The 17423-nt window shown below is 39.7% G+C and overlaps 1 protein-coding gene across 4 annotated transcripts in view; it reads right to left on the reverse strand.

The window, feature by feature from the left end:
- Positions 1-320: 320 nt before the first annotated feature.
- cadm1b (cell adhesion molecule 1b) overlaps positions 321-17423 on the reverse strand; it is a 169539-nt gene continuing 152436 nt past the window's right edge. For 3 of the 4 annotated variants that reach the window (XM_085430382.1, XM_085430383.1, XM_085430381.1), the window contains 2 exons: positions 4084-4212; positions 321-3918 (listed from right to left, as the gene is read on the reverse strand). In XM_085430382.1, coding sequence (XP_085286508.1) covers positions 3800-3918; positions 4084-4212 — 248 coding nt within the window. In that variant the 3' untranslated portion in view covers positions 321-3799. Of the gene's footprint in view, positions 3919-4083; positions 4213-15615; positions 16303-17423 lie in introns of those variants that run through there. The other variant, XM_085430384.1, reaches the window with a different exon arrangement.

Below are 17423 nucleotides of genomic sequence, written 5' to 3' on the forward strand. Positions count from 1 at the left end.
CTCGCCTCTATCTGTGCCACGCGTGTCAGTCACTGATGGGAGATCAGATTGCTGCCACTGCTGCTGCTCACCCACGACGAATCTACATCTGTACAGTATTTTTGCCTCGACGCGAGACCTTTCTTCCTTTGTGAGTTTGACGAGTATCAGCAGCGCAGGATGAGGCAGGCAGGTTCAATCCAGCTAATGTATTCAGCATGGTAAACAGGCAGAGTGAATTTGACAACAGATACGAGTTAATAAATTCAGCGCCGTCTCCGAGCAGGACAAGACTACAAAGTGAAACCATGTTTTTTGATCAAGTCACAGCGGCACACCACTTTAAACATTGATATCTTTTTATTAAGACAAGTACTCTTCTGATTTTTTTTTTCCTTTTGTAAAAATGTTGGCGTGAACCAATACAAAATATGCATGGCCATATGAGAAACATCCTCTTCACTACACAAAAGAAAATATGCCACCTGGGAATAGAGAGAAATTTAAGATTCAACAACATAAACAACCATTGTGGGGTTATAAAACAAGCGACCCACCCACCCTGCTCCCGACCCTTCCCCACGCCGCCGCCCCAGGCTTTAAACATAAAGTTCATCCAAATATCCAAGACGTTACAGATCGTTGATAAAACTTCATGTCACAGTAAATACACCATCTTCATCTATGAATGCAAACAGATGCTTGATTGACTGTCTGTGGTCACATCCTATAATTACTAAATAACCGATACTGCATGAGCAAAATGTTACAGTGGAGGAGGAAGAAGAAGAAGAGGTTTCATGAACATCATCGTGATTTTGTTGACACTGACTGTACATCATTTTTGTCTGCTTAACAAATCTAGTTTTTCTTTCTTTGTGAACTAGGTCTATGCAAAATAATTAACGTTTACTGTAACAGTGCACCATATTAAGAACACATAAACTTGTACAACTGAGAAAAACATGTACATCCTGTGGTTTCTTTACTTTTTCGAATAGCTGTGGTACTACAGTATATACTTGGGGCCATAAATTTGCATTCTACCTGAGATGCAAAAAAACACAACTATTAACACTCATGAACCTGAGAGAGTGAAAACAAACATACTCAATATCAAGTATTTCAAAATAACAAAATCAAAAACGGAATTAGAACGATGCTTCCGGCGATCTTTTAACGTTGCCCCATTAAAAGCAGCAATCACCATTTAAGATAAATATCAAATCCCAGAAAACAAAAAGGTCATGCACATAACTGTTCCCATGACACTGTAACTACAATCCAGAAAAGTTACTTTTATTGTAGCTTATTATAGCTTTAAGTACAGTATTCCTCTCTGATAATACAGTACTACAGAGCCTTGTCCTTGAAAATATCCAAATAAATAATAAATGAAGTGAAGCTGAGATAATAACACTTTTTTTGTGGTCATTAATTAAGACAAGTACTATATCCTGGAATACAACATTCTAGTCAGTGGAAGCTGCCAATACTTTTTTTCTTTTCCAGCTTTAAACTCATTCCAGCTTTTTTATGCTGCAGGTTGTAATTGTGATGCCGCTCTATGGTGCGCGGACAGACGACTGGGATGAGTATTGGCCCTGCAAGTTAAAAAGGACGGATATATACAAGGTATACTGTAAGAGTGTACATGAGGATACTGTATGATACTAACCATATGCCTCAAAATCAAAGGAGAAGGCACTAAATTAAGTCCTTCAGTCTTTTCCTTTATAATGATAAGTATCAAGAGGTGGGTTTAAGGCAGTGGTTATCCTTTTTCATAATACATTTACAGATTTTTTTTTCCTCCATTATTTTAGGCAATACACTGAAATCACTCGCTAATTACCAAACGGATTTTCCTCTTCTAGTCAGAGATGAAGCGCGCGCCGTGTGCACACTGCCGATTTGTGTTGTCGAACAAAAAGAGAGAAATTTCTAACAGCAGACACTTCGTCTGTGAAGGTTTGTGGCTGCAGGATGACAGTAAGAAAATTATCTTTCCCCCAAGTCTAAAGCTATCTGCAAATCTTTGATAACTTGTATGGCCAAGAGCCCTCGCAAGTTATCAAAGGTGAAATGTCTAAAAACACAGCAAGAAAATATAACTCATTCATATTTGCAGCAATACTTGTGTATGGGTAAGGGCAAAAAAAAATAAAAATAAGCTGTGAATTTTTTGTTCACGTGCTGTATTGACAGAGACGTGCCAGGATATTTTACATGGGCAGGAAACACTGAAGGCCTAACATTCTTTCTTCCCTTAGATACGGCAAATAAAAGGGTAAAACCTTGGAAAATTAATAACTCAAGGCCTTTTAACATCTCCCAGTTAACTGGCCAATATAGTGTGCCATCAAATAAAGTCAGTTATTTAGCGAGAAGCTCACTGCAAAGCTCTATGCTTTACACAAGCTATACTTGCTGTATACTGTATGAGCGCACTATAATTATTAGATTTGGTCCAAGGTAGACTACGTGGGTGGTATGAAAAGGTGACAAATGTCATATTTAAAACAAAAGCGAACAGACACATAGCAGGGTATACCAACAGCTAATGAATACCATTAAATAAAATGTTACGATCAGTGTAGCAGGACCTATTTTGTGTAAGGCGTGTATGTGTGAATGTAAAGTTTGACCCATAATAACACCTGCAAACAGAGTCTTTTGGGTCAATAACTACTGAAGAGGGGTAGAATCAGCTACACTTACAAGCTGCAGTGAAGCTCAAGGTAGCCAAGTCTCAAGCTAGCTGGCTGTTGGCTGTAGTTTTCTATTTATCATAGAGACATCAAACTTATCTGAAGCTTAGCAAAAGGCATTGTGTAGAGTTATTCTCTCTCTATTATAGATTCATTATTTATGTATCCCAATCAGAAATGACAGAAAGGGCTATATAGAACTTAGAACTGTATATCATGGCACATTACAGCTGCCGAGATATCGTAGGTGGAGTTGGGCAAAAGCCTCTTAGCGACTAATCATCAGAAACCACAAAAGATTGGTTGTACTGTGTGGTTTGGTGCGAAATGGTACGTACCGCCACTTTTACATCACCTTCATGTACAAATACATTCTATGATGAGCAAAATTACTCACGACTGTTATATAAGTAATCAACACAGTGAACCTGACCTCAAAGGGGCTGAGGGAAATCTGCGCTGTAATACTTGAAACCCAATCAGACCTGCCTGTACGAGGGAATGTGGGGAGGAGGGGGGGCCTCTGATGAACTTGCAGGCACTGTTGGACTTTGACCCAGCGGGGAGAAATGTGTTGACACCGTATTCCAGTTAATGAACTCTGTAGATTGCTCCAAAAAAAGAAAAAAAGAAAAAAGCACTGAGGAGCAGGCTCATCACGCTGTATCTGGGTACATGAGCTCAAAGCTAGCTGCGGCACACATAGACGAAGCCAAATGCAACAAAAGATCAAGTGGAGTACATGATAAAAGACAAAAAAACGAATCCAATTCAACCGGCGTGTGAGGGGAAAACAACGAAACAAACAAAAGAAAGAGAACAAGGCACAAAATTGTCTGTAAAATAACTGAACTGTACAGAATAGGCCCCAGCTGTCCAGGAAGGGTCGAATAGGACACTCAGCAACACCTCTTCTTCTTACCACTTGGCCACCACGTCAGTCCAACTTTTCCCGCCTTTTTCTTTCTTCTCCTTCTCTTTAAATATTGCCCTCCCTGCCTTTAAGTCATCTTCAACCAATCAGAGTTAGACACAATGCTCCTACAGCACCACCACAACCACTATCACAACCACCAGCATCCCCACCCGTCTCTCCTGGCCTGTCCAGTTTAAATATAATACTCCTTCTTCTCGTCTGTGTTGTTGTGTCCCCCCTCCGCGTTGATGATGGCCGTATCCGCATCGGCTGCGTCGTCCGCCCCTTTGGCTTCATGCGTGAAGTAAGTTCCTGCAAAAGAGCGCACGCAAATTAGCTGCATGCCGCCTCGTCACTCTCTTGTTCACTTCAGTCCCATTGTACTCCATCGGCAACAAAGAAAAAGCAACAAAAAAACCCACTTGAACGCTTAAGATGTGTTCATGATCAAGTATGATTGCCCTGCCGGTGCTTTACCTTTGTGTCTGGCAAAGTATCGACCAAGAACAATGAGCGCGCAGAGGATGGCAAACATCACCACAGCAACCACTCCACCGATGACAGCGTGGTCAATTTTCTGCGGTGCCCCCTCCCCGGCTCTGGAGTCTAAAAAGAGGACAATAACCGTAAATAATTTCATGATCAGCAAACCCTCTCAGGCAGCAACAAAACTAATACCTTCACAGAGACGTGGACAGCACTGGAAGCTGTGGCTATTATATCATTAGGCTGCCAAAATAAACGAAATTGGTTTGTTTTGTCTCAGAGCATTTTAGCATGACCTAACCACAGAGTGGAAACTCTTGAAAAAGCTGCTGAGGAAAAAAAAGTAAGCTTATGTTATTTGCCAATGAAAAATAGATGATAAAGCAGCACAAGCTGGTCCAGAGAGGAAGGTAAACTGTTCACAATATGTTGCTTAAATCCTTAAAATAAGCTATAAATCATTTCAGTTTAGTTTGATTCAGCCTGCTAATAACCAAACTGATGCTTTTTACTCAGAGCAATGTTTCATTTTTCCTCACCAATATCCTTCCAGGCTGTATCTGCGGCATTATAATGCGGTTGTTTTATAAAACCCCTTAAAATTAAGCACCTGTTAATTCAAATTCAAACCCATTCACGTATTACATTTAACACTGACGTTTAACATTTTGGGGGAATAGGCAGATGGGCTTTCTCGCCAACAGTTAGATGAGAAAATCAATATCACTGTTGTGACTGCATAGTAAATAACAAGCTACAGGCTGCAGCCTGTTAGTGTAACTTAGCATAAAGCCTGTAAATGAGGGGCTGGGGGTGGGCTACTGTGGCCTACGGTAATAAAATTCCACTAATTAACCAAATTCAAGTACTGTGAATTTACAGGGACTATGTGCCAGACTACTTCTCTGAGTTCTGCGGCAACTTGTTCTTTGTGCTAACTAAAGTTAACTCGCTCCTGAATGTAACATGTACAGACATGAGGGCAGCATAGATAAAGAATGAGTGAATAAGAATCTCGCAAAAGTCTCAGCTCACCCTTTATTTCTTTATATTTTGCTAGGATAGCATGAAATAGGTGCAGCAGTTACTGAAACATGCAAACAAAAATCCAAATACCGAACATAAGACAGAAATATAGTTTCTGTACTGTTACTACAAGCTTGAAAGTCAATATTTGGTATCAACAGCTTTATTCTTAACTTTGTTTTAATTTCTCTAAGTAGTCTCAGGAATAGATCTCCAGGTTCTTGAATGACATTCAAAGCTCTTCTTTGGATGTTAGCTGACTTTTTGTTCTAATCCCACACTGCTTCAATGATGTTGAGGTCCAGACTCCGGGGAGGCTAATCTGTGATTGATAGTGTGCAACTGTGTGTTTCTATTCCAGTATGCTTTTACTACATTGGCAGTGTGAAACATGAAGCTGTTGTCAATCAGATACTTTCCAGGTGGATTAAAATCTGACTATATTTTTCTGCATTCATAATTCCATCAGTTTTAGGAATATCTCAATACCTCTGGCTGAAATGCTCCAAACCATGACAGGGCTGGCTGCAGACTCACTGTTGCACCTCTCACTTGACCATGATTTCAACCAAAAATGTCAACTGTTGGATTCATCACTCCATAAGACCTGTAGGAGCCAATTTTGGATTGATACCTTATGTATGCCGCTAGAGGTCACTTTTTGAGTGACCGTAATTAGTGGCAGATGTGTTTTTGATCAGAAGCAGGCAAATAGTTTGTAACCCCTGCGCTGCTATGTTAATCGTGGAATTAAAGAATCTAAAGGACAAGATGAGTACGGCTGAAGTTATTGGACTGTATCAAGTTTAATAAGTTAATTCATACCAGAGACATCGCATCACCCTCGCCAACGAACACCTCAGTGGCTTCAAGAGTAAGCTTAGCCTGTATAAGACATTAGCCTTTCTCCCTGTGTCCAAAAGGGCCAGATGCACGTATCAGGTCCTGTGTGAGGTTTTTGCTGGATTTTTTTCTGTTTCTTAAGGACACGACTTACTATTTATCTGCTGTAGGGAGTTTAGGCCCGCCACTCCTTCTGTTGCCCTCTGTTTGTCCAGGTTTTTAAGGACACAGCGCACACCACGCTGAGATATGCCAAGTCTCATTAGGAATCACTGGTGCACAAACACTGTCATATACTGTTGATCCTGTCATACTGTGCTATCTTTGCATTTTTCATAGATTTAACTAAGAAATGGGAACAAATTATGCATTTTTGTGACAGGCTGCTAGAAACTAAGTTGTCTGTTGTATGTAGACACAACAGTGATTCATCTCTTAAGTTTGGTGAGTGAGACCATCAGAAAGTCTGGAGAACGATCGCTCAAGACTTTAATAAAATTACTAGAAAATCTGGCTCATTGAAAATAAAATATAAAGAAACTAGGGCTGGCTCGGGACTTTAAAACAGTCGTTTAATTAATAAAAATATCGAATCTATTTTCTGAGCAGGTTTAGAAAAGTCACACTTCTGTCTAAGCATACATTTGTGGTGTTACACTGTTGAACCAAGCTCGTTACGTGGATATTTCTAGCGCTTCGATAGCTGATGTAGCTGCCCCTTGAGTGAGCGATGTTGAAAAATGTTTTAAGACAGTTATTTCACCATGAAACAGTAGACACTGTCTGCAATTTCAGCGAGGGTTCACACACTGTAAAATACAGTCTGATTTAAGAGGCCATTTCTGGAAGTTATAGAGCTCAATCATCAGAAATAGACACAAGTCTGGAGATAAATTGGCGCCCGGTGTCCCCATGCAGAGAAATACGTGGCTGCCTCAGGTGTCAGAGAGTATCACTGTCTAGCACTTAGCCAGATTTATCCGTGCACCACAGAAGAACATGGCAAAATTTGAAGCCTTTAAATTTCTAGTCTCAGAATAGTTCAGAGGCATTTATCAATAGTCTATATCTGTGCACATTTGGACTGATGGAGGAGTGGCGGGTGAGGGAATGGCTCCACTGTTCTTTGCTGCATGAGGGAGCAGCTCAATTTTCCATCAATCTCACTAGTCATGCTCTGAACTTGAATGATTTTGATAAAAGACGAGCGGAGAGTTCAGAATTTCTTAAAGCTGCGAGGGCGTAATAAGTCGAGTCGAAGGGTCTAAGACGAGCGACGCGGGCAGATCTCGGCCTAAAAAACAACACCTTATTTAAGCTGCGTTCACTTAGCACCGGGACATCTTAGCAGCGGAGCTACAATGAAACTAATTAATGAGAAAAGTTGTGTTTCAGTTGAGCGCTCCCTTAAAATGGACTCGTCTTCACAGAGCAAGCCGTTGCTGTGCGTTGGGGTGTGCGAAGCAGGCATGTGCAAGGCGCAGTTTGTTTACTGTATCGAGGATGTCAGATAGCGCGGCTCATTCCCCGAGGAGAGGGAACAGCCCATGCTCCATGCTAATGAACATGCACCCACTAAATGGCCTGCGAACCGTCCTGTCTCCTCTCCCCTCCCTCGCTCACTCCCCACCCCACACCTTGCTGCCCTCACCTTGCTCCCCGCTGTCTTCCGTTTGACACATCCACCAGGAAACATGCAGGGTCTCAGCCGCCTCTGCACACCGAGGGAAACTTTTATTTAACAGGTAGAAAAATTCGCCCAGAGTAAGCACCGAGACCTATCACAAAAATGTCAGAGAGAAACCAAAAATCCTATAATACCTACAGTATCAGCTGTTATGGTTGGTTGCATTTCATGTTGCCTGCATTAAGTACACTACTCAACACTAGTTTTTATTTTTATCTCTCTGTGCTTACTGCAGAGGATGTTCTGCAAAAGCATGGTCTTAAATTTAGTATACATACAATAGATAATGAAGCCTGCAGCTTTTTGCAAGGAGATAATCAAACAGTAGCAAAATAATGCTGTGCAACACAAATGTCTGAAGTGCATTTTACGGTAATTCCTAACAGAAAGGTCAGTACCTGTGAGAAGCACTACTCTGTCTTCAGAATTCTTCTCTATTATCAGGCAGGGTAGGTCTGCTGGTAAGATGCTACTTTTTGCTTTTTTTGCAGTGTTTTCGGAAGTTTTTTAAGGAATCAAATCAGAGGCTAAAAGTCAGAATAAACCACACAGTTTTCACTCCGAGGAAACCAAATTTTTCCATTTTGTCAAAGAGATACTAGGTATCTTTTGGTGTCGATTCATGAGCGCTTGACCCCTTGCCATGAAGCATATTTTGAAGTGTTATTTCTTTTAGTGCTGGGCTAACATTGGATGATATTTACTTCAAACCACAGGTTAGCTGTGGTGCCTGAACATCATCAAAAAAAGGGTTAAAACTGAAGCTAATCGCTGACTGAAAACAAAGCACAGACCTCCCTAAATGCAGTGAGTGACTTTGAAAAATCTCCTGGCTGAGACAATTGTGACTAAAGCCACCAACACACCTCCAGCCTTCCTATAAGAACCAGTGCCAAAGGACACCTTGTGCTTATCTCTGTGATGCCAGCAGCTTCTGACAATAAACAGCCTTTGCTACTTTGCTACATACATTTGGTGGCCATGTCTAAGTCAGATGAAAGGAACCAAAAGGCTTCTTTTGGGTTCACAAAAGGTGAATTCAAGATTTTTTGAGACTTTAACAGCAATTTAACAAATGCCACCTGTGGATAGATAAGTGCCAGACAGTGAATTGCTGGATTAACCCATTTAAAAATGACACACTTATACAAAAGTTTAATTTTTTGGCTCATCATCACTTGATGAGGAGCTTCCTGACTAAAGATCCCTGTAAAAAGATTAAAAAACCACATTCTCACACAATAGTCTAATGCAAGTGTAATAACATTACTACCTTTTACAAAAGGGCCTTTTGTGAATTAAATTCATGGCTTAACACCTGCAGAGCAGATCTCCAAATGAAATAAACTGAAAAAAATGATTCCAGCAAGCTGCTGAATGCTTCAGAATAATTCAACCTTGATTAAAAGAAACCAAAAAGTTCATACACATTTTATTAACTAATGCAAACACACATGTACCAAATATCAGGAGCCAATCAAGTTTAGTGTTTACTTAAAGATGTTTTGACATGCAGGCAGGTGGAAAGCGCTACCTTGTGATTACTAGGAAACCTTCTTTTCCTACTTGCAGCCAGCACTTAACCTGCCAACAATGAATCCTGTATGCATGTCACAAATTACGGACACACCTCATTTGTGATCCTGTAAGGTTGTATGTCGCTCACATGAAAGACGGAGTAAGCAGAACATTGTAGAATAGCAACGTTAAATAAACAGTACAAAGGTTTCCTCTCCAGAAATGCTGATCTGTGTCTGACCCTGATCTCTGACAGGAGCAGGAGCAGATTTACCTCATAAAGTGTTACTGTAATATTACTATCATTCGTCCACATTGCCGTGATGATGCCTTTGTCACTCACTGCTCCAGCACATCCAGGATCAAGATTGTGATTCCTTCCGGCATACATGTTCAGTATATATATAATACTCGACTGTGCTAGGAGCAGGAAAAAAACCTCCAAATGACAGGCAGTATTATTAAAGCAGCCTTTGTGGCCTCACTTGAATTAAGTAGAATTTGATTATGTCTGTAATGTGGCTGGTGTCCATACAGCCAGCACAGCTCTGCTCACGGCTCGGTCGGGGAGTGCTGACATGCCCACACAGGCGTCCTGACAGGATGTGCACAGCCGTGGGGATTTATGGGGGAATAAAGAGGATTTGCAACTGATGCCTGTGTCTGCACGGTGGTGAAATCTGCTCCGCTGAACTCCCAGTACCACATGCTTTACAGTCGCACCTTTCCAGCTCTGTACTGGAATGACTAATTGCCTCTCTGGTCAGTAACAGAGCATCCTATCTGACTGCTACTGTCACTGTTAGAGATCACAGCTGCAGGCCTGTCACCGGGCTGATTACATGGACACATGATTTCAGCCTTCCCATCTTTTTCTTTTAATAGTTTTCCACTCACATAATGAGGAATTTCAGCACACATGCTTCAACCCAACACACACACGCATTATAATTTATAGATGTAATTACATGGATATAATTGAAACAATGACTCTCGTGCATTGATACAGACAAAAAAAAACCCTTCACTTGCACTGAATAGAGCCTCAGAGTAACTATTTCCAGGACAAGGGCAGGACAATGAAGCATTGCTGCAGAGTAAACTTAAGGACTGTCAATAGCCATTTTTACTGCATTGAACTGCTAACATCCGCAGCTCTTGTATTTGTTGCCATTCGAAAAGGAAATGAACGTAATGAAATGAGCATACGTGGGCAATCTCCACCAAATCATTTTTTTGTATTGCTGTTGTAGCAGACCGTCAATAGAGCACAACATTGTCCTCAGCTGAATTCCAATGTCAATGCTCGCCCGCTAAATAGATTCCCCGTGTCTTTTGTAATAACCCAAACAATGATTCGAAGATGTACCAATACAACAGTGACATTTAACAGAGGTGCTCAGATGCAAGTGAAGGCCTGACTGCAACTAATAAAAACTGAAGCTGAATGGAAGCTATGCCATTGAACTTAACCTCCCTGTTTATTGTATCTTTTGAGACTGGCAAATTTTTTGCACACAATAGGAAGAAGTACCCATGGACACTTCATCCTTTCTGTTTTGTGTGCTTTCACCCCAGTTAAGATCAAGGCAATGGAAAAGGTTGACAAAATAATCAAATCCTTTCTCTTTTGCTAGAGTTTGCTAGAGTTGACCAAGGCGAGGTGCCACAAAAGACACAGTGTGAGAAACATAACATTCAGCCTTGAAACCCTAATGTGCCAAGAACACTCCTATCTATCTATCTATCTATCTATCTATCTATCTATCTATCTATCTATCTATCTATCTATCTATCTATCTATCTATCTATCTATCTATCTATCTATCTATCTATCTATCTATCTATCTATCAATCATGGCATGAGGTAGCCTTTTAACTTCAGGGTGGGTTGGCATACTAACCATTTCCCTGGAGACCAATTAAAATGGACCATTAAAATATATATTTTTTCTGTTTCTAATAACTCTTTTAAATAAATAAAAAAAGGCAGGAAGGGAAAAAAAAACAATTGCGTATGGGAGTCAGAGTAAACAAACGTGAGAAAAACCTAATTAGCATTTCTAAATGATTTTTTTAATTTTTCCAATGAAATACTTCAAAGAAAAAAAATGATACATGCGAGAGTTAAAACAACGCTGGTAAATGTTTAATGACTAATTATGCTGAATACTAAATGCACTCCTAACAGTCTTTGTTGAAGTCAATAGCGTACAGGAGTTAAGACTTGACTCCCAAGACTAAACAGAAGTGGAAAACCTGTCAATGACTAAACTGCTGGAAAACATGCTTGAAAACCTGCCAGAGATGGATTCCTATAATACTGTCTGGCATTACATTGCGTGACTTATTCACTAAAAAACAGACAAACCCATGTTCAGGTCGGGCCCTGAAGTCATGTTTGTATTCAGTGCAGCTGCATGTTAAAGTCATAAAGATCTATAAATCCCTGACAGCTTCGCCAAGCACGTAATAAACCTACATTATTGTTAGTAGTATTATTAAGTCCAAAGGGTGCTGTATAGAAGCCAGTGTGGTGTTTACTTGCAAAGCTTATTGGCAGCTAATTTACAGCTTTGCACCTTCTATAAACCAGAAGGATGAAGACTTAAGAAATCCACCTTTAACTCATAACAACCCAAAGCCATGTTTAGTTAGCGAAAGAAATATTGTGTTTAATTGTGTTGTAATCCTACATAAATTATTTATTATTTAGTGAATAATTCTAGTCACGTTTGCAACCTAAATATTTTTTTCCTCTCCAAACAGTGTCTGCAGGTCATTTCAGGTTAAACAACACCCAGCAACAAGCTATTATAGCATGAATGTAGCTGGAGAAGCTGGTGCTGTTTAAGCTCACATGACTGCATTAACATTTTTATCAACTCAAATCTTAAGAACAATTTTCAGCGAGGATATCGAGCTGAAACTGTAAAATTATGGGTAACAAAAAAGAAAAAATTAACCCCAACCTCCTTCCCGCCTTTCCTTTGGTCCTACAGATTAATCAGCAGAGGTTCTGCTGCAGCATGATAAACAACAATTTACTCTGGACTGCAGATACGCTGAAACATAGGGTGTGTTCAATCAAGTCTACAAGATAATTCCCTGTTCCATGTCTTTCCTCTGGCTCCTCTCAGCAAGCTGGGGGAAAGGGAGGGGGTGGTTTACTGGAGGCTTAGCCAGGATATGATGTCCCTGCCTTGGATCATCTCTGAGCATCTGACGAGCTGGAGCATTATCGCCACAGACTCCCTTTATTCCTCCAGAGCTGGAGATTCTAGATAAATTCTGACCCTCTGCCCACAAAAAATACACCCACTGACAGCATGCTAGATGCATACTATTTTTTTTGTTTCTGTGATGCTGTGAATGTCGGTTGTCCATCCTGAAGACAACATTCTCCTTCTTTCAAACTGAAATGAATTTCTCCCGAACAGCCACATACTATGTGCATTTAGCGCGATATGTCTGGCGCAAGTTCAAGCAGTGACTTATCTCTCCCCGGTGGTCGACACAGACACACAAACACACACACTCTGCATCTTTTCAGACACTGGAAGACCTGACACAATGAACTCCTGTGAAACTTTCTGAACATGAAACAGCACAGAAGGCAAACAACTGTGACTTTCTGTGCTTTAGGTCTGGGGGTGATGCTTCTGAGGCTTCACCAAGGGGAAAAAACATCACCAAAAAAATATTTTAAAAATAAATAAAAAAGTCTACCAAGCAAAATAACATTTTTTCAATTTTTTTGATCCACAAAAAGGAGCAGGAGTTCGTTGACTGCTTTCAGAAATCCTCCTCCATACCTGGTCTCATTCCCAACTCATATACTGATGCTTAGTCCCTTTGGCATCACATTTTAATGCACCAGGTACCACCTTAGAGTAATTTTTCAAGGTTCTGGGCAGTTTGTGAGGCCATAGCCAAAGACGGTAATGGCAGAGAAGCCTGCCTTCTCATGTGGACTTATGCTGGTTGTTACACTTCATCATCCCACAAAATGGTAATCTGAACCCCTGCTAGTCATAAAATGTGTATGTGGTGCGTTGAAAGTAAAAAAAGTGTACGCCTCACAGACTTTCTTAAACAGAACATATTTATGTATTTATTTATTTTATTGAATACATCTGTCCAAGTGACTCTTCTCAGTCTCTACATATATATTAAAAACTCCATGCAAAGGCCGACTGTAACCTCACAGAGAGAATAAAATAATAATGGACATAGTTACCGTGACAGCACCCATGGGAAATCCTTTTTTGAAGCAGGACATGACCATGACCGTAACTTTGTGCTGAACATTGGGGGGGTCAAGATCTCTGTCTACATAAATAAATAAATCTGGGTAAATTCCCTGATGATTAGCAACTATTTTGCTGGTAATACCTGAAATGAGTAAAGAAAATCAACAGCCTATTTATGCAAGATACTTGATAATTCTTATATTTGTTGGGTCTGATTATTGGGGAGGTCATAACCTCCCTAACCCCCTCTGGAAATTACGCCCCTGGACATGACCACAAAAGAGTAGCTCAGGCTGTTAATCTCCAACTCCACCAATGAGCACACTCTGGATAACCCTTCTTTCTGAAAAGTACGATGCGAATTTACAAAATGGGCCTAATTCTTGTTTCTTTTTTTTTTCTTTTTTTTTTTACACGAGGGACCGAGCCCATAAACTCAGCAGCAAACTGTTCACTGAGGTCAAATTAGAAAGTTGTTCACTATGGGCAGAAATCTGTGCCATCAGAAACTGAATTTGAATAAGTTAAATTTGAATTTGAATTGCTCAGATTGAATCTGAATTGTAACTTGAATAAATGCTTTTGAAAACTGAATTTGAATTAGTCTAATTTGAAATTGAATTTATGGTTTGAAAATGATCATCACTAAATTGAAATTGAATTTTATATTTTGAAAATGAATTGATTTGCTTTGAAACTGCATTTTATCCTTTAAAAATTCAGCTCTCGAATAATTTCAGTTTCACTTCTCACCAGTCAATTTCAGTTCCAAAATTCAGTTTTTTGGAACTTACATCCGGTTCCGGTTCAAGCGCAGATTAATAGAACTACGTTTTACTAGCGGACCGAAAGTGTTACTGACGGGAATCTACAGCGTCTTGAGTTGAATTAAGACATCAGAAGTCATTTGTCATGTCGAATGACCAGCGGATAAACTCTCAGGTTAATAATAAATGTATTACATGTATAAGAACAAGCGTCATGTTAACAAAAGATAGCCGTACAGTAACTGTTATGCTTATTGCAGCTGTTAGCTAAAAACGCTAATTTAGCGTAGTTTGCCCTGAATTCAGCTTTGACAAATATGATCGACGGTTTCTAGTAGAATTCCAAAGTTGTCATCTTGTACCCTCTCAGAGTACCCCCTCTGTATGCTTGCAGAGACCCCTACAGTAGGGAAACATGCAAAACGGTGCCCAAACCTTTGTATTTTAGCTTTATTTATGTCTTACACAGCATCCCAACTCTTTAGCTAACTTAATAATTTTAGCTAAAGTGAATAGTTAGTCTAATTCATTAGTGCAGCATTACTGGATCACCTCTGTTTGAAGTGATATAATGTGATATACAACTATCACTGAAACAGCAAACTTTGTAAATAAGCAAACAACACTTCTCAATCTCTAAACGTTTGGCCACAGCTGTAGATTACACTATCAGTGCTTGTTCACTCTTGACAATAATTACATTTCTAAATTTACTTTGTGCATTTACAGGTAAACAATATCTAATATTTTATCTAAATGACTGCTTTGTCTTTGAAAAGGGTGAAGAGCCTGAGGCCGGTGACAGTCCAGTTCTACTCTAAGTACATCCTTACAGTGGCTCACAGGACAAGGCCACATTACTGTCCTGCCAGAAGAGAAGAGAAACTTCAGAGTCTTCATGCAGTTCAACACACCTGTCATATTCCATATGACAGGGGTCTCAAACTCCAGTCCTCAAGGGCCAGTGTCATGCAACTTTTCCATGCCCTCGAGGACTGGAGTTTGAGACCCCTGCCGTATGGTGTTCATGCTGTTTTCTACCCCACAGTTACAGCATGTCTGACTGCCTGTTCAGCATATGCAAAAATATATGATGAGTTTAAGCATGTGATGACTAAGGCCTTCCATTATGGTGTTTGTCATCACATGTCACGGTTGATCTGATATCCTCGTGTTGGTGTTGTTCCCAGATCATCATACTAATTGTTGTTCCAGGATCAACATTGCAAGTGACCAATCAGAATGTTGTGACGTCATACTTTTGCGACTTCGGGAAAAACCGGCGTAAAACAAAAAACTGTACTAAAGCTGCGTGAAACCGCCTCTGTCCGCCGATCAACGGACCCTGACCCTAACCCTAACCCTTTAATAAACAGTAAGCAGAATTGATATTGTCCTTGCAACATTGGAATTTCATAAATGCACGAATGGCTTGGCGCGCAAAAGAATAATGTCACAACAATGTGATTGGTCACTTGCAATGTTGAACCTGGAACAACATTTTCATGATGGTCTGGGAACAACACCAACACGAGGATATCAGATCATCCACATGTCACAGACATGTGGATGATCATTTGGAATAAACAAAAAAACTAAAAACTTGTTACTTCATCTTTTATCTTTATTATTATTATTATTATTATTATTATTATTATTATTATTATTATTATTATTATTTTTCATTGTTAGGCATTGGGTTTATTTGTAGTAGTCCTTTCCAACTTCTTTCCCTCTTCCATGTTACTGTGGCAGCTTGTCAGCATCTATTTGGGTTTGGAAGTGGAACAGAAAGTAAGGAAATCCAAAGTGCCATTAAAACCAGGAGAGGTTCTTATATTTCAGAAGAAGGGATTAATTCAAAAGAAATTACCTCAATGCCATATTTTATTTAGGAACCCTAGAGAGCACTTTGCAAAATAACACATTCTTATAATGTCACCCTCAGATGAGCCAAGCTACAACTGTCAGGGAAGGTGATGTAGGTACAGAGCATATGAGAGTGGTTAAGTTAATGTCTCTTGTCTAGATGAAGGCACAAGAGGGATCAATGGCAAGGCGTAGAGATTCAGTATCTTCAGTCTTCAGTGGACACTCCATTTCTGGCACAAAACACCTGTAACAGATGGTCGATTTAGGAGGTGACCCGACAACTTCAGCCTGTCAAACATAGTAATGGAGCAGTATGTTTAAAAAAATAAAATAAATCAAATTAAGCATGCACTCAGTACCCTAAGAATTATTATGGTAGTTAAACACAGTGATAGTTGTATATCACATTATATCACTTCAAACAGAGGTGATCCAGTAATGCTGCACTAATGAATTAGACTAACTATTCACTTTAGCTAAAGTTATTAAGTTAGCTAAAGAGTTGGGATGCTGTGTAAAGCTAAAACACAAAGGTTTGGGCACCGTTTTGCATGTTTCCCTACTGTAGGGGTCTCTGCAAGCATACAGAGGGGGTACTCTGAGAGGGTACAAGATGACAACTTTGGAATTCTACTAGAAACCGTCGATCATATTTGTCAAAGCTGAATTCAGGGCAAACTACGCTAAATTAGCGTTTTTAGCTAACAGCTGCAATAAGCATAAAAGTTACCTTACGGCTATCATTTGTTAACATGACGCTTGTTCTTATACATGTAATACATTTATTATTAACCTGAGAGTTTATCCGCTGGTCATTCGACATGACGAATGACTTCTGAAGTCTTAATTCAGCTCAAGACGCTGTAGATTCCCGTCAGTAACACTTTCGGTCCGCTAGTAAAACGTAGTTCTATTAATCTGCGCTTGAACCGGAACCGGATGTAAGTTCCAAAAAACTGAATTGTAGAACTGAAATTGAATGGTGAGAAGTGAAACTGAAATTATTCGAGAGCTGAATTTTTAAAGGATAAAATGCAGTTTCAAAGCAAATCAATTCATTTTCAAAATATAAAATTCAATTTCAATTTAGTGATGATCATTTTCAAACCATAAATTCAATTTCAAATTAGACTAATTCAAATTCAGTTTTCAAAAGCATTTATTCAAGTTACAATTCAGATTCAATCTGAGCAATTCAAATTCAAATTTAACTTATTCAAATTCAGTTTCTGATGGCACAGATTTCTGCCCATAGTTCGCTCACAGCCATCGATAGTACCGAAGGCAACCCCGAAGACAAAGTTTTACAACCCAAAATATCGCCCTCTGGTGGCCACTAAAACAAATGCAGGTTTAAGGCACTTC

Source organism: Copadichromis virginalis, linkage group LG14 (genome assembly GCF_057382275.1).
Source record: "Copadichromis virginalis isolate Kocher_CV1m ecotype Utaka linkage group LG14, C_Virginalis_male_GT1.1, whole genome shotgun sequence".
Taxonomy (NCBI): domain Eukaryota; kingdom Metazoa; phylum Chordata; class Actinopteri; order Cichliformes; family Cichlidae; genus Copadichromis; species Copadichromis virginalis.